Source organism: Podarcis gaigeae, assembly GCF_964106915.1.
Source record: "Podarcis gaigeae genome assembly, chromosome: 1".
NCBI classification, from domain to species: Eukaryota; Metazoa; Chordata; class Lepidosauria; order Squamata; family Lacertidae; genus Podarcis; species Podarcis gaigeae.
Window position 1 is genome coordinate 86714842 of NC_139678.1, and position 20672 is coordinate 86735513.

Sequence of the window (20672 nt, forward strand, 5' to 3'; positions counted from 1 at the left end):
ATCAACATCTCTCCACAACTCCAACTCAGGAACTCAACCTAGTATTTGATCAGGCTTAGCTATGCCACTCAGTCCCACAAAATGCTGGCATCACTGACAAACTTGCTCATCTGAATCTTTCCTAATGGTCCTTCCCTGAGCGCTTCTTGTACAGCTTTCAGTGATCACCACTTTATTCCTGCTAGGCAGCTAGATAAACCAAACAATGAGCTTTGCACCCTCACAGGCTCTTTAGTGTGTGAATAAAGAAGAGGCATTATGCAGCCTTTCACTATTTAGGGACAAAATATAGTTCTCACTGATCCAGAGCCAGAAAATATTATTCACAAGGAACTATTTGCAGATATAATATTTAGTACTTATTTTATCTGTATCCAAATGTGTTGAAATGCCTCTCATTTAACAGACTCTACAGTTGCCTTCTCTATTTCTAAGATTCATCACAAACAATTATTGGCAGTTTCTCCTCCTTAACACAATTTGCTAAAGTAAGAGAGCACCTGGGAGAAGGCAACTGCCAAGACTGAGTTTCTTATCCCCTTTGTCATAGAGAATAAATGTTCAGGAGATGACAAGATACATTAATATTCCAAAGCAAAGTCCTGCCAGTGACAAGTTTCTTAGACATCCAGAGGCTTCTGTGGGAAAAGTTTTCGTTAACTGTTCCAAGGATGAAGACCACTGTTGACAGTAGTGCAGAATATGAGAAGAGTCTGATGGATCAGGCCAATGGCCATCTGGTCCAACATCCTGTTCTCACAGTGGCGAAACAGACGCCTGTGGGAAGCCTGCAAGCAGGACAAGAGCACAGCAGCACTCCACCCACCTGCAATTCCCAACAACTGGTATTCAGAAGCATTGCTGCCTCCAACCATGGTGCGACAGATGTTATAAGCCAAAAGTGACAAGGAGCAGTCAAGTGGGCAGACCTCGTCTAACTGAAATACAACCATGGAGACTGGGGGCGCGCGTGCTACTTTCCAGTGATTCTGTTTATAAAACTTGGTACTAGGAAACGAACTATTCCTCACCCAGTAAAACAGGACTAGACGGAGCTCTGGATTTGTCAACTGCACTACAGAATTAGGGATACGCAAGCTATTTCTTTGGCACTCCCCAAATCAAGCATGCTAAGAGACTGCATGTCACCACCACAGCTTTAAATGAAAAGCCATTTCCAATGCTCCACTGGCTTCTGAGATATGCAAGCAAGGCTTTTACACTGTACAAGCTGAACTGGTTGTTAATCAGCCACTGGCTAAGTTCAAGGTGCTAGTACTGGTGTATAAGGCCCTATACAATTTGGGACCAGGATACCTATAAGATTGTCTCACCATTCATATACCCTACAGAGCACTGCACCATGCATGAGAGGGTGTCTGGCAGATATCAACTTATCAGTAGATCCATTCCATGTGACTGGCCTATAGAGTGATGGTGTCAGCCCTTTATAACTCCCTCCCGTTGCACTTCAGGCAGGCACTATCTCTATTGTACTTGCAGCACCTACTGAAGACCTTTCTCTTTCAATGAGCCAAAGTAGAGATTTTTATGCCAGCTGGTTATCTGTACTAGATTTGGAATTATTTTTATATATGAAATTGTTTTATGGATGCCTATATTGTGAAATTGCTTTGAGGTGCATCATAGGAAGCTATGCATAAGTGAAATAACTCTTAAAAGAGATACTAAGCATTTAGCAAACTAAGCAGGATTGCAATGGGAAAATAGCTTTCAACTTGGCTGGTCACCTAGATGAGAGCAGCACCCACTTACCGAAGGTAATGTATCCAATATTATCTCCTACAGCTGCATCTGTATCTTTTAGCTCCAAAGGGGGCTCCCTGTGGCTGAAGAGCACTTGGGGGGCTGTGTGGCTGGCACGACGACCCTCCTTAAACTCCTAGGACAAGACAGGATGAGAGAGAATGTTAATATGAATCAGATACTAAAAACAGCAGGCATCCCCTTTCTGAGCCAGGGTTAATTGTTCTCTATTCTGGGGAATGCAGATGCCCAGAACCAAATATTTATTAAGTCCCTCTCCCCAACTGGTATAACTTCTGAGCTTCTATCATATCTCAGCCTAGAATCAAAACTGCTTGGTAAGGTCACTTCAACAACTATCCTTCAAAATAGTATATGTGTGTTTTCATCACACTGGTATTAAGATTAATTTTAGTGTCAGAACCCCGAGTCACTTCAGGCTAGAAGCATTAACATCCTTTACTAGCAGCTTCATCAAGAATACAAAGACACAGGAGAATGGCAGTGCACTTGAAGCATGATCTAAGACTAGGTCACGAGAGAGTAGCTGAGAGCTATCACCACAAAGGGTTACTCCTTCTCTTGACCAAGGTGCTTTACAACTGTATTATTCACTGCCAAGATCCAGTCATTTTATCAGCACACATAATTGCTTCAAGAAATGCTTGACTAAAGACAGGGTATTTGGAGCAGCTGAATCTGACTCGTCATAGCTAACATAAATGAAATATTAACAGTACACACTACCTTATCTGGGATGAATAAACTGGGTATCAACTAGGAGGTGAAGCACACACATTTGCACTGCTTCAAATGCTTGAAAAACATCTTGTTGCACCTGAATCTGGGTCCATTGAGTTTCAAGATAAGCTACTGATACTTTGATACTATGTAGTCAAAAGAGGCACAGTGCTGAATGTATCCACAATTAAGCCATGTTTTAAATCAAATGATGACAGTGTGACCTACAAATTGTTTCAATGAAAACTCCCATTACTTTGAGGAATAGGCCTTTTAACATATGCTTCAGAGAGCATAGTATATGTAGAATTAATATTTCTAATTTTAAAGCTCATTTTCTTGGCATTTCTTGCATTAACTATGATTACTTTTGTTTGATTCTTTACTTTCATTTTTAAGCCACTATACTTAGTTTTAAATGCAATTTGTAGTCTACATTTTCTTGACATAATTTGGATGTTGTTCCTCTTTTTCTCTGCTGATTTCCTCTTCTACTTCAAAATTCTCACACTAAGTAAACAGCTCCATGCTCTTGCTCCTATATATGGACTTTTCTCCTCTGCTTTCACCATGCTCTATTCTACTGTATCCTCTTTGAGCTACTGACACCAATATCTTATGTCAGTGCTTAATTTCTAGAAGAGCAATACTGAGGTTCAGGTCTTTTAGAACCACTCCTTCATCTGGAATCCCTTCCTCCTATTCAGTAGTGTGTAGGGAACCTGGTAAAGAAGGACACTGCACCTGTGGAGGAGCAATTTCATCAATTTTTCCTTCCTATATTCTAAAATAGAAACCAACGATACTGAGGAAACAAATGCAGGGCCTGGGCCACAAACTCTTACAAAATGGAAGGCTTTTTTATTTTGTCAGTTACCGTATTTTTCGCCCTATAGGACGCACTTTTTCCCCTCCAAAAATGAAGGGGAAATGTGTGTGCGTCCTATGGGGCGACTGCAGGCTTTCGCTGAAGCCTGGAGAGAGAGGGGGGTCGGTGCGCACCAACCCCTCTCGCTCTCCAGGTTTCGCGGACCTCTCCGCAAGCAGCGGGAGCGCTCCCGCTGCTTGCGGAGTTGCCTGCATGCAGAAGCCTGCGCTCGCTGAGATAAGTGCGTCCAGGCTTCACGGACCTCTCCGCAAGCAGCGGGAGCCAGCGCTGGGCTCCGACGGCTTGCAGAGAGCTGCCTGTTTGGGGGCTGGGGTCGGGGGAAGCTCGGGCCTCCCCCGCCCCAGCCCCGTGCCTGGGGGGGGGGAAATAATTTTTTCCCTTTATTTCCCCCCAAAAAACTAGGTGCGCCTTATGGGACGGTGCGTCCTATAGGACGAAAAATACGGTATGTCTAATGTTCCTCTAAGCCCTGCTAGGGCCCCCTTTTACACTGAACACACTCACTTCCTTCTTCTATTACCCAGTGGCACCTCAGGACTCGCTTCTTTGGCTTTCCTTGTGTCCTTCCTATATCCCCCTTTTTGCATCTAGACTTTAGTATACTGTAAGCTTGTGCAGTAGGACCATTTTACCTTTTAATCATCACAGAATGCCTAGGGCAGGCATAGGTAAACTCGGCCCTCCAGATGTTTTGGGACTACAACTCCCATCATCCCTAGCTAACAGGACCAGTGGTCAGGGATGATGGGAAGTGTAGCCTCAAAACATCTGGAGGGCTGAGTTTGCCTATGCCTGGCCTAGAGCATTTTGGTGATCTTATCAGGGTAAGGAACTCACTTCAAAGTTAGCAGCACAATGGCACTCCTGGCATAAATGTGCAAGTCATACACCACTAGAATCTGACAGACCTTGAACTGGCATACCTGCATAAACACCTTTCCAATCACTACGTCATCATCATCTTTAAATACCGTGCTGAAAACCACTGTGACACGGTCCTTCTTAGATTCAACATACCTAGGAAGGAGGTGAAAAGAAGGAGACTTCTTAGGCGTTCCAGATCTTCAATGTGAAAAACCCACAGGGATTAAAAAAAACAACCCTACAAGTGTGAACCACTGTCACTATTCAGTTCATATTATTCAGCTATCAGGAGCTCCTTGTGGAGTTTATTTAAAAAACAGTGACCAAAGTACAGTGCCGCCTTCTCCCTGCTCTCTCCTGCCACCTATCCAAATGCAGGGAACAAAGAAGACCTTTAAGGCATGAAATGCGCAACATCTTTCCCTGTACCAAAGGGACTGTGCATGTGAGATAATCACAAGGTGGAGGGCGTTTTAAGTTGCCTCCCACAGCAGAGATCTCCGCACGGTAAGTCACTGGCCAGGTTGCCAATAGTGACTGCCCCTGTCCCACATGCCAGCATAGAATGCTGGCCCAGAACATTTTGCTGCCTTAAATGCAGCCAAAATGATGCCCCTCCTCACAGGCCACTACTTTCTTGCTGTACCATTCAGAAAGCAATTATCACTGCAATCTATCCCCTCAACGCTCTGCTCCCCTTTATGGTAATGGCTGAAGGTCCCTTTATCCTTTTGCATTACCAGCTCAGTCTTAACAGCACAGAGAACTGCATAGAACTTGAACAGAACCAAGTAGGCAAGCGCTCAATTCAGCAATGTCTTTTATCTCTGAGGATTATGGCACATCCTTTCGTCTGACCCCTCCAACTTATATGGGGTACTTGTATATATTTACTTGAGCTGTGAATCTGCAAATTAAGAGCTTCAGCCCAACTGAGGGTCAGCAGCTACACCTCAGAACATGCAGTCATGTTTTGCTACTGACCACCCTAAAGGAGCTTTTGGTTGACAAAGATCACTGCGCAACTGAATACAGAATCCTTTGAACATCTCTAAACCTCACAGTTTGGAAACCAATTTCAAAATGCGGGAGACGGAAGGCCAGTTATTTCTTACATAGTTTCATCATCTCGGTAATGGATGACTGCTCTCCTCTCTCCATCCTTTCCTTCCTCCTGGAACTTGAAATATTTCTCAAAGACTGAGGCAAAGCAGTTGCGCTTCAGCATGCCCGCTTGGTGCACAATGGAGTCTTTGGCAGCAGGAAGGTTCTCCAAGTCATACAGCAAAGAGACATTGTAACCTAGAACAGGCAAATGACATTGTGATCACAACTTTCCCCTCCTGGTCAGTCTTGAATGGATCACTTTCTGGAGAAAGCAATGCACTGCTGAATCATACATTCAATATTTATTTCAACCCAACATGCCAAGGGAAGGACATTCAAAATAAGTGTTTGATACATTTCATTTAATGTGTCCCCACCCCACTCCCACCAAAGGAAAACATTTCTCTGCCTTCTTTCAGAGTTGGGAAAGTAGATCCAACCCCTGTGTTTTGTAACAAATGAGTGGGAAGCAGTACTGTCACAGGTAACCATGGTTTTCCACTGCTTCTGAATGCCTGTCAGTCTTTTTACACAGAACAAAGAATCCCTAACTAGAGGAGCGGGGGCTTGCTTGGGGGTGGATCCAGAATCATAGCTTGCTCTGCTAAGAAATAAAGCTCTGATGTTCTCAGCCTTCCATGTGGAACACTGAAGGGAGAAGGCGGTGCTTTTTAAAAATAGCACAGTGACAAGGAGATCGCAACTGAGAGCTGGCTTGAAAAGGTGGAAAGCAATTCCTTTTCTGAAAAGCAGGGAGTAATTATACTGGAGCAGCAAACTGAACAAGTTATCAGGGCACATATTATGCAGAGGCTTACCAGACTCTGGAGTTACCAAGTAGTTTCCATACACTCTCTTCAACAACTAGGAAATAGACAGAGAAAAGTGTTGTGAGCTTTGACGTGTCTTCCTATGTGCTCTCTTCAGCACCTTCCCGTCTTTCACTCACCCTGTGCTTTTTAAAGCCCTAACCCTTGTTCCAGTCACTCTTGATGTTCCAAGCAGTTATCCAGAAGCCCTAAAAGTTCTTTTCAACCACTTCACGCTCTAACAGTTAAAAGTCTTATACAACAAAGGAAAATATACTGACGTCCAACAGCATAGCTCAACAGCATCAAGCCTTCTCAGCTGGGATACTTATTTTGGCACTACTCAGTTCAGGGTAGAACAGATGAACCCAGTGTGCTTGAAATAGTAACTTGATTTTTAGAAATATTTCTTTAAAAGTAGCTGACTAATGCAGAAAGGCATAGGGGGAAGTAGGTTATTGAGCACTTAATACAAGTGGATCTGCAATGAATTATTGCAATACAACCTGCATGGTTTCTGCAACAATAACTGCGCTGTTCCGACAACAAACTCCAAGGAGCAGATTAATGTAAAATGGCCTCTTAAAACTATTCACTATTTAGTATTTCTCACCTTCTGAGTTCTGGGAACATTAAAGTAAATTCTTTTTTCCTGGTTGACAGATTCTAGATTTAATGTTATTCTATGTTAATCCCAAAGAATTCTATGGTGTTCCAGCCACATATTCAGAGGCCAATTATGTTTTTCCTGTTGAGCTATAAATTTCATACATATAATAAGCTTGCTGCTGGTGACATGATGCTTTAATTTGGGAAGAAAGAGTAAAGCCACAAGAGATCTTGCCAGAGTTTATGGATTCAATCCATGTCTGGATTCATATAGTAAAAGAGAGGCTGGAGTACTCAAACAACTGAATCACATATACAAGCTTCCAGAAAGTCATAAAATAAGGTAGCACTTTGATTACAGGCCAGATTTTGGTAGAACATATACTATATGCAGAGGAGCTTTGACATCTTGTCTTATCCCAAATCCAATTATTGAAAGTGATTTGCTGCCAGCCAAGTGTAGAAAAGAGCATTTTTTTCCAACCACATGCCATCTCACACACACAAGTAGTACCTATATGCATGTATTTCACACTGAATGGAATTTCTATATTTTCAAAACACACACCTCTTGCCTTTGAGGAGCAGCTTTACAACCCAGTTATTTAAAGTGTGACAGCAGCTGTGTCCATGCAGACCAGGCAAAAAGACACACTTGAAACTGCACTGAGAAGATCCAGATAGCTTATAAACTAACAGGGTTGGGAACAGAATTGCACAAGGACCCCCCAGCACAGCTTGCGAAGGTGGGGCTTAGCGCAAGAGCTTTAGCGGAATGCTTCATTCACAGTGATACTCACAGAAAATTCAAATCTGTAGCACAAATTGGACCCCCCATTCACACATACATATGACCTCATGAGGAAATATTTCCCACTCTACTAGCAGTGTGAAATGAGGTTTCACAGGCAGGTTTTTTTGAAAGCCATAAAACTAATTCTGTTATTAGCTGCTTACCAAAGAAATGCGCAAGCTCTTGACATACAAAGTGTGTCATACCAGCTACCTTTAGAGCTCATGCATTTCCCCAATACCTGGTGGTCCTGGTTGACTCAGCTACAAAACTTACATTTTTCCCCCTGAAACAAGGGTGAGTAGTTTGAAAAAAAGCAATAGGTATCTCTAGAGGGAGAAAGTGAACTGGGCTTGGAGTGAACTGGGCAGCACACTGTTTATTTGAATCAGTTCCTTAACTCATGCCATCTGTCCTCAGAAAGACTGAACTAGATAGAACACATTCAAACAAATATGGTAAAACCTAAGACTCTTACTGGGTTGAGAGTTTTCCATGGAAAGTAGCAAGACAACAGGTGCTACAAAACTGAACTTGAACTCTTTTTAAATAATTTGCCTGCCTCCTCTGCCCCTTTAGAGGTACTATGCCAACATGCTCCATCAAAGATTTACACAGTCCATTGTTAAAAACCTATGGCAATCTTTTAGTAAACTGTTCATTGCCAAGACTGTTTTCCTCCTGTGTAAGGCTAGCCTTATACATCATGTGTTCTGGGCAGACCTTCACTTCCTTTCACCCCACAGCAGAATTTCCCTTTCCTCCATTCCTCTGCTCCTAGTTGCATCCTGCCTTAGAAAAAACAAAAAAAAATCCTTCCAGTAGCACCTATGGCAGACCAACACGGCTACCTATCTGTAACCTGCCTTAGAAAGTAATTCAGCTGGGCCAGAGAAATGGACGGGTCAAGCATCGCAGCTGCAATAAAGACACAGTACATTTTTCCAGGTCAATTCAACCAAATGCTTTCAATAAAACCAGACTGGGGCAACTTCCTTGTCTCTTGACAACTGTTAAGTGGCAGCAGCAGGAGGGAGACAAAAGAAAGATGCAAAGTTGCTCTGGAGGCAGTGAAGAAGCAATATCCTAGTGCCCCGGGATATCAGCAGCGGCATTGGAGTTCTTCAGGCCAAAGCTGCTCCATACTCCTATTCATTTGAGTTGGGGTTTCTCTCTACCTCTCTACCTTTTCTCTCTACAGCTGGGGTTTCTCTCTACCTTTTATTTTTCACACTTAGAAAATCAGAGACTGAACAAGACATGACATGCAAGTGTGTATTTAAAAAACAACAACTGATGGCCACTTTGTTTCTGCAAAAACAGCATTGAACAGCCACTGAATGGACACAGACCACTTCCTTTTTATTTTCTGCTCCAAATCAAGCCCTCTTTAATAAACACCTTAGGCATCCTGAATGGTTCCAGACAAACTTGCAAGGCTAAGCATGTATATGTACACAAATATACATGAATAGGAGAAGAGATTTGGAAGAACAAACAGGCAGGGAAAGAGTTAAATCACCACCCTTGACTCACACACTTTTCTGCTCAGAAACAAATCCTCCCAAAACTGCTTTTCCATGAACAAAGAAGCCATCAGGGCTTTAAAAACATGCTGTTTCCAGGCTTTCATTTTTAATTTTTTTTAGCCCATGGCTCTTCTCAGATGCCAATGTACATGATTCAAGCAATTTTATGAACTATTTCCTTAGTTTTCTACATATGCCCTGTACCAATTGTAGCATCTGCTCTTGCTAATGCAGAATGAACCCCCGTTCAGTTATGCAACATCTGAAAACCATTTCAGGAACTGAGTCACACTTTCTGCTGAGAGATGCAACCACAAGGCACAGAGAGGACTGTTATTTCTACCATAAATGGCAGCAAGAGACCTGCTGCTCAACATGAACCAAATTTGCCACTTCACACATAAGGGACTTAAGTAGAGAGAGCCCTTGCAGCTTGCAGATAGATTCAATTATTTCTTTTTATTCACAAAATATATATACCACTTGATTTTAAGAACCCTCAAAGTGGGTTTAAAAAAATTCAAGCAGATCTAGAAAGATCCTGCTTTGAAAGCGTTGCTACAGTAGAACCAGCACTTGCAGCTTCCACAGTGATTCTCCCTTACAAACTCTCCAGGTATTAATGGTACAGTGCAAACCTTTTAATGACACTGCCCTAGTCAGCAGTAGGGAGACTGGAGTTAGCTCTACTATCTCTACAAGTATTGGCATCATGTGTTTCTCCATTCCACAGATATCAGTTTAAGTTTAAAATGGATTTAAGTCAGACACAGCTAAGCCAAGGAGACGTTCACCAACAAAGGATGAAATACCTGGATGCCAATCATTAAATGAGATTTATAATGAGCAAAATGCCAAATTTTAAACTACATGGACGTCCTTTCATATGGACAGTAGTTTATAATGAATCCACAAAAACACCATTAGTATAACACAGTGAAGTCAGCCTACTAGTCAATCTCCCAAAGTTTGACAGAAAGGGAACATTTTAATTAATGATGTGGGGCTGAGTCCAAGTACTCCTCCCTTGGAAGAGAGTTCCTCAGCCACTTGTGATCACTGAGAATGTGCTGCCTCAAGTAGGAATTTTTATCACTATAAGTGGGGTGAGAGTTTTGAAAATCTTAGCAGGTCAGGAAGAGAAAATGTAGGACCAGGAAGTGTTCTGAGACACACCAAACTCCAACAATTTTGGGCTATGCAAGTCAGCATTTTGAATTGTGCCCATAACAATAGTGTTCAGTAGTTCCACCATGAACAGTGAATTGGCAATGCCTATTTATAGTAATTCAATTAAAGAAAATCAAATGCTTCTAAAGAGCTAATTAAGGCAGGTATAGAGGCCGTCAATAGAATGTAAGGATAAAGACTACATTCTCACCTCATCAGCACCATGTTCCTGGAGCTCCTTGTAGAACTTTAGAGAAATACTGACCATAACCTTTGTTTTATCACCATTGGGGTTGGAAATATGGTAAAGAACTCCATCGAAGTCTAGGAAGGAAGCGTTTGAGAGATGAGTGCTTGTGTATTTTGGAACCTAGATGCCCAGCAAGGAAGGATGTTTTCTAAAATAATGTACACCACAGCATAAAGGTTTTGAATTACTAGTAAAAAAGACTTTTACATGAACAGGAAAAGCAGCCTGACAAAGCAGAATCCATCACGTTATGACTGTATTGTGATTAGATTCTCTCAGATGACACCTGGGCCTATTAGAATCAAGCTGCATTTTCAAAACCACACTCAGGTGCCCAGCCAAGTTAACAGTGGACGTTTATAACTGCTTGCTCCTGTGAGTCACTACCCTTAGGCAGAAACTCTTAATATTCAGTGCAAACCTGTATCCACATTCTTCCCCACTGGTAAAGCAACAGTTATCAGTGGTTCTGGGCCAATAGGTGCCCAGGCCATATCACTATCTGAGTTGAGTGATGATGGCCATTTTATGAAGAATGAAAAAGATTAAGAACCCAGGGCTTGCAAACTTGAGATAAACTCTTTTCACTGGAGTACCAGATGTTGTGAAATATTAATGGAATGATATTCTTAGCTTACAAATCTCACCCTTAAAAGCACACTCAGTCTAGACTGAGAAGGCTATGAAAGCCACCTGATGGATCTATCACCATCATAATCCTCATTAGTTATTAGATATATATACCACCCTTCATCAAAAGGTCTTAGGGTAGTTCACTAGATAACATACCAACTCCAACAGGATGAACACAGAACAGTTCCTCATTAGATTGCATTAATATACCAAGAAAAGAGATTTATTTATGCACACACAGTCCCATCAGCAGAAGGGACACAGGGCTCACTGATGAGGACAAACTCTGCAACACAATGTGGGGATTTGTGTTTTTACTCCCAATTCTTTATCCCAAGAAGTTTAATACATTGGCACTTACCTGCAAATGTTACTTCTACAGCCTCAGGCTTGTTTCTGCAAAAAAAACCACACACAGAGAAAAAGCAATCAAAATAAGCAGAAGCCCTTGCAAAAGTTCACAGGATCTGGGGTACACTTAATCACAAAGGGCTGAATGCCAGCTTTTGATCCATATACTTTCTAGGATATCTGCAGCCATTATCTATATTTGCAGCACATTAGCCGTGCCATTGGCATACAGAGATTCCCAATAGCCTCTGATACCCAAGTGACCAGAATTAGAAATATAACCGTGACCCATACATTCTTAAATTAAACAGCCCTACAAACCTCGCTCTACCCTTTGCGTGCTATAGCTTAACAATAGATATATTTCTGTTACTTTGTGAGGCTACAGAACAGGCACAAGCAACTGTAAAAGGGTCCTAATGGAAAGTGAACTTGATTTGTACCATATTCCATACTGGATTAAACTACCTGGCTCCATTAGCAGAAGTAATAACAACAATTTTATTATTTATACCCCGCCCATCTGGCTGGGTTTCCTCAGCCACTCATGCAAAGACGCCTGTTAGCACAATGGAGCTTAGCCCCCCACCCCGATATCCGCTCTGGAGGATCAGGAGAGCCCCCAGAACAATGTGGGAGAAGGAGAAACCTTTGCATCAGCACTTCTGCTTGCAATGACAGAACAAGCTCCTTCATAAGAGCACTGGCTGATCCAGTGGTATCACTGATGAAACTAAGAATTCCTCTCATTATTGCAACTCATTTCTGAGTGACTGACCTTGACTTCAGGATGCAATGAATCTGTTCACCACATCTGTTGTTGGGCCTGAGCTTTAACAAGTTCCAAGCAAACTAGCTGGATTTTAGTTTTTATGCAAAAGTATGACCAAGCTGGACCATAAAGAATCGCCGAAGAATTGATGCTTTTGAATTATGGTGCTGGAGGAGACTCTTGAGAGTCCCATGGACTGCAAGAAGATCAAACGTATCCATTCTTAAGGAAATCAGCCCTGAGTGCTCACTGGAAGGACAGATTGTGAAGCTGAGGCTCCAGTACTTTGGCCACCTCATGAGAAGAGAAGACTCCCTGGAAAAGACCCTGATGCTGGGAAAGATGGAGGGCACAAAGAGAAGGGGACGACACAAGGAAAGATGGAGGGCACAAGGAGAAGGGGACGACAGAGGACGAGATGGTTGGACAGTGTTCTCGAAGCTACAAACATGAGTCTGACCCAACTGTGGGAGGCAGTGGAAGACAAGAGTGCCTGGGGTCACAAAGAGTCGGACACTAAACGACTAAACAACATGACCAAGCTTGTGGTCAAGGAAGCCTCTTCCATGCTGACTTTTCTCACCAGTGGAGGGACTATTGAAACTAGGTTTTGTCCATATTGTGTTAAGTTCTGTCTAGTGCTCATTTAGAACCATAGACAACCAGCAGGAAATTGCTGTAGCAAAAGACAAACATGGTTTCTGAACTACATATTTTATTTTGGTATTGTGGTATGTATGAGTGGTATATGTTTGAGTGAAAATGGTACCCAGAATTTTAACTTCAAGCATCTTCCTTCTCACTAGCTTAAGTCAAAAATAGCCGTGAAATTTCTTAAGCTATGTCTATATATGGCACTACATTATAAATTATCAATACCAAACCCTTTCTGTTTTGACAACCTCCTCTTCATCCATGCCAATAGAATCATGTACGGTTTCAATGCATTTAAGAAGCTCAAGACAGTTCTTAGAATTCTATGATGAGACTTTAGAAAGCTCAAGACCAGCCTTTGCCCACCAGATGTTGTAGAATATATCTTCCATCATCCCTGACCATTGGCCAGTTGTAGTCTAAAACATCTGGAGGGCACCAGGTTGGGAAGATTGCTCTAGACAGTTATCACAGTGGAAATACGGTGCACAAACTAAGAGGAATAAATGGAAGTATGGCTTCCTATATATGAAATTATTTCCAGTTACCTACAGACTACTCTTAAATTTTGCTTACCAACTGGAGTTTAAGACTATAGGTCTACTACACCAGGAATTAGATCCCCATTTTAGCCTTCAATCTTGAGTGGGGAGCCATTTCCACATGCTCTCAAATTAATCTATGTTCATTGGTTATCAACACAGACCAGAAGATAAATTCCATTTTCAAGCACTAGTCATTACCACGCAGCTAAGTGTGACTGGCAGTCTGGGATTGAGGTAGCAAGAGCATTTTATTAGCTAGAAGCAGAAGGCAGCAAAAGAGGCAGGCTCCCCTCCCACACACTTGCTAGTTCTCAAGCAGGAATAAAAAGCAGCCATCGTTTCTTATGCATTCACCAAATTCATTTCCACTGCAGAGCTTATGTGAACATAAAATGCACCCATGCAGATGGTTAAAACAGCAAAACTGGTCACCTCCAAGCATTCCAGAACCTTTCCTGAATATAGTTAAGGTAAGTCACATTTTGTGAGCACAAACATGAAGGCAAATTAGTTTACCCAAAGATACATAGTGCCCACACAATTTTAAACCTCTCGGCTGGCAAACTGTGAGAATCCAACCACCATTCTCAATCCACTAGCTCAGTTTTCACTCTATAGTATATGATTGCTGTATACTATATAACAGAAGGGTGGCTCAAAAATGAGATTTGCCACTCATATCATTCTTTGGCTTTCATTTCAAGTACTTCCTTAGTGAGAATGAATGAAAATGGAGCTTATCCTCTTGACTCTTACATTCACCTCTGACTACATCTCTTCCTTTGCAGCTTCTCAATAATAAAGGAGAAAGACACTCAAGGAGAGCAAGGAGGGAACAAATTCAGCCTGATGGCCATCAGTTACCAACTTGCTAACTGGCAGTTGATTGCTAAGTCCAAATACTTGTGTCCAGCCCAAACTGGCTACTTTGAACTTCCAAACTAACTAATATGTCGGTGCTTCTTAAACATTCTTCACTCAGCCACAACATGCTTCAATTTCAGTGTGGATATTTAAGATATTTTCCACTTATTTTGCTAGATGTTTAAAATTCCAGTCAAAGCCATTTTGGCATTTCCTTTGTAGGGCTTTTTGCTAGCCTATGAAAATATATGTCATTCTTGAAGCAGACAACATACAAAGGGATTCTATGTTATCCTGCTAGCAATATACACCCACTCATGTGCATGCACACACACCGTCTACCAAGAGAAGGTGATGTTGGTACCCTGAAAGATGTTGGCAACTTAAACACAGCTGCATATAATGGCTTCTTTCTCACCAAAGAATACACTTTGGCTAGGAGCAGCTGGAGCTATAAAGTACTTTCTTGCTACCAAAAAGTTGTTCCTGTGGCATCTGAGATTTCATCAGCCATTGCCCACATATTCAAATTCATCTTTGTAGTCAGAATGCTTAAATCCAGAGTACTGTTCTCTGCACCCGAAATACAATTAAATACTTGTGTGGTGCAACTGCAAAGCAGAAACAGTTATAGAAGACCAATAAACTTTTTATGTAAAATAACATTCTGAATAACTGATTTTATCTTTAATGAACTATTGTTCAGATGAAACCTTCAAAAATCAGTGATGTCATTTATTTCTCACCACTGCGTGCAGTGAATATTTTGTTCCTGTTTATATGTTGCATAGTCAGTAAGACTGCAATCCAAACTACCAATCCATCACATTGGGGGGGGGGGTGGGCCAAGATCTTGCTTTGGGGTGGGATATAAGCATAACACATAAATAAGCTCTGCCAGCCTCCAATTGCAGAGTGATGCTAGTGTGTGTGAACAAAAGTTTAAAGCTTCAAGGCAAGGGACTGATAACATTAACCCATCATATGGAGCCATCCTTCAGCATGTTCTACCAGCACCACAAATACAAGATCCACATTGTTCAATTGGGCATAAAGTAAAAGTAAAGGGACCCCTGACCGTTAGGTCCAGTCACGAACGACTCTGGGGTTGCAGCGCTCATGACTAAGCTTCTGGCGAACCAGAGCAGTGCACAGAAACACTGTTTACCTTCCCGCCAGAGCGGTACCTATTTATCTACTTGTACTCTGACGTGCTTTCTACATGTAGCTTTACTTCACTGGTGAATGTATGAATCCATTTGCTCCTCCTGATGGCTCCCTTCCCAATCAAAATGACTTATTAGTAGTCAGACTTATCTCCAAACTTTCCAACAAAGCACTGCTTTCTGCTATTCTGATTAAAGTGAGTCTCTCTCTCTTTTTCTTTGTGAGCTTCCTACAGTGCAAGCCACCTGAAACATGAGGACACAGGGAGCTTTTCTTTTAGCTGCATCTGCCCTAAAGAGCAAACAAAAAAGGCTCACAAACCAAAAATACCACCCAGCAGTCAGTTCCCTTCCTGTAACAGACTCTAAATGCAAGACAGGCCTGTTTTTGACAGACTCATCTGAACTTGGGAGGCTAAAAAAAACAGTAGTGGTTTCAGCCAGAGGCATCTGTCTGTTTTCCCCATTAACATTAATGGGCACTGAGTTCAGGCCATTCAAATCCTCTCTGAATCTGATTCCAAGGACATCTACCCTAATGCAAAAGATGATGAGAAATGCTTTTGGCTGGCCTAATTTCTTCCTGCACTCCTCTGTCTCCCTCCACCTAATGATAGCTGTTTGCCATCCTTAAATTAAGTTGCTGTACTTTCGAACTCCTGATCAGACTTTTGTCCCCAAAGCTACTGGTAAGAGAGAATGGCAGCTAGAATGGATCTAAGCCAACACATGCTTAAAACCAACGTCAAATCCCCATCTGACAGCATTTCCCCTATTTTCACTCGGACACAAGCCAAATGCCTCAGACTAACAGTAAATTAATGAAATGAGAAAAGAGATAATTATGTACAGTATCTTGTGCAGAACTTGCTTCTCATCTGCTACATTAGACAGAAGTGGGGGCCAAGGCACACAGGAAGGCATACAGGGGAAAGGCAGCCTAATTAGGAGCTCATTCGGTTCACAATTAATGTCTGGTCTGAGTAATAAAGGAAATTGAGGATTCCAGGCCAATTTAATCTCCCATTTCTGTAGGACAAACAAAAAGCCAATTAAAAGCTTACACCCTGCACAGGGGATCAGTTCATATTCCACCAAGTCTATACAGATTTGGGGAAGTGCAGGACAGGATGTACTAATAAATATAGATTATGGTAGAATCTGGTAAGAGCACTGTGCCAAAAATAAACATTAGAACAGGAAATTGCAACATTTAAGATAACTAGTTAAAGTGTCCCAGTCCCATGTTCAAGCATTCACAGGCACAAACTTTAAATCCCTCATATGCTTAAGGGATATGAGGGTATGTGGAGCTGTCAGGCTCATATGCTGCACGATTACTTGGAAGTCCCAATGAAAGCAGTGGAATTTCCTTTCAAGTACAAATCTTTGCATTCAGAATGAGTTAAAGCTTATGCAGATCTGTCTCATCAGATACAAGGAAAGCACCAAATGGTATGCCAGCCTGGCATGGTGCTAGGCCAGCTGCCCAAAACACTGTTTTACAGTGGAAGGACAGAAGACAAATTCTCTTAAACAGATACAGTCAACTCACAACTTACATGCATTTAACTTGTGTGATCCCAGTTTTACATACTTGGTGCTGGCAAACTGATATCACACAAATTAAAATGCATGCAAGGCACATGCAACTCAACGCATCTTTGACTTGCTTATTGGGCTCTGGGAAGCTCTTGAGCAGGCTTCTTCAACCTCGGCCCTCCAGATGTTTTTGGCCTACAACTCCCATGGTCCCTAGCTAGCAGGACCAGTGGTCAGGGATGATGGGAATTGTAGTCTCAAACCATCTGGAGGGCCAAAGTTGAGGAAGCCTGCTCTTGAGAGATCTCACACAGCCCTGTGACTTCTTGTGAAAGTTTTGAGAACCTGTGCAAGAGCCCCTCCCCGCCAGCCTGGCAAGCAAGGTGGAAAGTTTAAAGGTGGGGATGCTTGTGTGGGGCCAGTTTTGGGGTTGCTTTGACTGTATAGATTTAGACTTTACATGCAATACCCAGAATGTAACCCTCACCATCATTCCCCAACCACTCTGGGCAGCTTACAGCACATATATAAACATAATAAAACATCAAGCATTAAAAACTTCCCGATATAGGGCTGCCTTCAGATGTCTTCTAAAAGTTGTGTAGTTCTTTATCTGCTTGACATCTGAAAGGAGGGCATTCCACAGGGAGGGCACCACTCCCAAGAATGCCCTCTGATTCCCTGTAACTTCACTTCTCTCAGTGAGGGAACCAGCAGAAGTCTTTCAGAGATGGACCTTAGCGTCTGGGCTGGAGATGCTCCTTCAGGTATACTAGACAGAGGCGATTTAGGGCTTTAAAGGTCAGCACCAACACTTTGAATTGTCAGAATTCAACCTCAATCTGTTACCCACCATCCATCCTCCAGCCACTCACACAAGTTGCAATATGACTTTAGTTTTTTTGAAGTCCAGCCCTTCCATCACTTTACCTTCCTTTTTCAGATAGTCTGTCTCTGTACAATGGTTCTACCCTGTGTCTGTTTATTCTTTATGGAGTAATATCAGTATTTCACATAAGAGACATAAGAGAAGCAGGATAAAATTAAACAGTACATGTAACTTCAGCATCACCTGACTTGAAGAAGATACCAAGGGCTGCTGAAAATACTGAATTATCCAACGCACATAAAATGAATGAGAAGGAAGTAATGTGCAACCCTACTGTAGTAGCACTCCTATTTCTGGCTTTCTGCTGTGTTAAGAGACTCCATTACAGCCAAAGAGAGGGAGCCGCTAGATAGTATTAAGAAACTAAAGCTTGAAAAATCTACATAAAGATATATTAGAAAGATTTTCTATGACAGTCTTGCAGATTAATCAATTCTGTCTACTGCCAATATGTAGTAACCTCTGATCAGCTGCTGCCAGGTGGAGTTAAAGAACTCACTACTTCTTGATGCAAAATTTTGTTCCAAGTTGGCTACAGGCACTGAAAACCTAGACCCAAATAAAGAATCATTCTGCATGGCTTACCAAACCATCTAAAACAGAACATTTGAAAAAGTATGTTGAAACAGTTTCCAGATTGACAGGAAACATCAATAGCTAAAACTGTAAAATTAATGTTATTTAATTCCATGTGTAACTTTGTGTCCAACATAATCTGGGAATGCATGACAAATGTCATATATAGAAACACTAAAAACCAAAGCTGGAGCCAGAGCAGTTAAAACAGGCTACTAAGTGTGACTTAGCACAGCATAAGCTGTGTGGGCATAATGTTCACAGATCAACAGTGATAGCTGGGAATGCATAGTATTCTGGGCTGTTGCCAAGAAATATGCATGCCTTTTTTTTTAAAAAAAAAAAACACAGATAACTTGACGTTCCAGAACACCCGTGGGCAAAGCCGAGCAAGCGTTTTCACAAATATGTAGACAATGAAGGAAAAGCTGGTGCCAAAGCCAGGCCCTTCCTAGAAATATATTCTGCTTTATTCCACAGAATACTACATACACTGATGTATCCCTGCTCTCATTTTACTGATCTGACTGCACTACCTTAATTTATCCAAAATTATCCCAAACAGCATTTTCTGTTCCATCAAATAAAGTGAAGTAGCAATAGGACCAGTTCAAACTAAAACACAAATATTCAAACTAAAACACAAATGATAGAACTGTGAGACAAGAACAGTGCACCCCAATGCAAGCATGGTAGCACATCCATTAGTTAGCACCACTTCCAAGGCATTTAAGCACCCATTACTTCTCTATTTACATTTATCATTCTGCAACTGAGGGATGTGTCTGAAACATTCAAGGAGATAGAAACCAGTACCATATACTGAATTCAGACTAAACACACATTAATTAAGGGCCTGTTTTCAAAGTAGTGCTCTAAACTGTGGGGCTTAGGACTGTCTCTCAGATGTATAAATGCAGAAAGAAAAAGTTCTCTATACACCCATTCCGTAAATGAAGAATGACTCAGCTTGAAACAAACAATTTAGTACTCATTTCAGATCTCTGTCTTGGTTTTGAGCTTGTCGGGACATGGAAGCCTTCAGCTTAAAAAATGCAGAACCCACAACTTCCTCTCAGCTAATATACCTAAAATACTAATCATACTGCCGTTCTAGAGAAGCCATTTTGTTATATTTCCTGACACATAAAAGAATTCAACAGGAGATTAGTGCAAGGGCTACATAGGCTGCAATCCTAACATAATGCTGCAGCAGTGGAGTTTGAAGGAATGTTCCAGTCAGTGCTGCATCCATAGCTCCAATGTCCACACAAGTAGGGTTTTTTTTTGGGGGGGGGGGGGTTAGGTCCGTAGGACAAAATATCCTAGGCTGCTGCAGTGTAAAGGCCCAGATCATGCCTGTTGCATCGTAGCAGCAAGATCCACACAGGATCCAACAGATCCTGTGCCAGTCTACCCCTAACCTCAGCCTCGGGGATGCCACTAGCAATACCTGCTGCCTGTCATCCTGCCTGAAAAGCTGGGTGAAGGGGCATCTCTGCTCCATCCAAACTCCCTCCAGAAGAGCAGATTGAGGGACTGGATTTCTTTCTCTCATGTTTGTGGTCATGTGTGTGTGAAAAATACAGCACAAGTTTGCAAATGTGCATGCTACTAGGTATGGTGCAGTGAATAAATTTATGCAAAGGTCTGGAGATACCTGAAATAAAATCGCTACTCAGCCATGAAGCTCACTGGGTACTCCAGGCCAGTTGGCCTAACCTACCTCACATAGTTAATAAGAAAGAGGAGCTACCCTGAGCTACTTGGGAGTTGGGACAGGATAAAAAGATACTTAAGTGCACTTACCAAATAATTGTAACTGTACACTAAACAGGAAGCTGCAGCAACCTTGTGCCAAACCAAGGCTTGCTTCTGCATAATTCATGCATGAAGAGGGCCTAAGATAGCACATCCTGCCCAAAGAGTTGGGACACAAGTGCTGCAATCATAGAATCGTAGAGTTGGAAGAGACCATGAGATTCAGTCCAACCCCCTAAAATGCAGGTCTCTTTTGCTCAACGCAGGGCTCAAACCCACAACCATGGATTTAAGAGTCTCATTCTCTACCACCTGGGCTATCTGCATGTTAATTCGTACATGTGCATGAATGCAGCATCAATGCTAAGATTCTACATATTTAGAAATGGGA

General features: G+C 42.0%; 1 protein-coding gene across 2 annotated transcripts in view; it reads right to left on the reverse strand.

Moving 5' to 3' along the window:
* The window catches only part of ARPC2 (actin related protein 2/3 complex subunit 2), a 28202-nt gene that overhangs the window by 5135 nt on the left and 2395 nt on the right, over positions 1–20672 (reverse strand). Inside the window, exons 1-8 of one of the 2 annotated variants that reach the window (XM_083751488.1) lie at positions 12823–17214; positions 12176–12403; positions 11523–11878; positions 10490–10602; positions 6187–6232; positions 5377–5563; positions 4321–4414; positions 1777–1903 (exon numbers count right to left, since the gene is read on the reverse strand). In XM_083751488.1, the coding sequence (XP_083607614.1) occupies positions 1777–1903; positions 4321–4414; positions 5377–5563; positions 6187–6232; positions 10490–10546 (511 nt within the window). In that variant the 5' untranslated portion in view covers positions 10547–10602; positions 11523–11878; positions 12176–12403; positions 12823–17214. Of the gene's footprint in view, positions 1–1776; positions 1904–4320; positions 4415–5376; positions 5564–6186; positions 6233–10489; positions 10603–11522; positions 11879–12175; positions 12404–12822; positions 17215–20672 lie in introns of those variants that run through there. The other variant, XM_083751487.1, reaches the window with a different exon arrangement.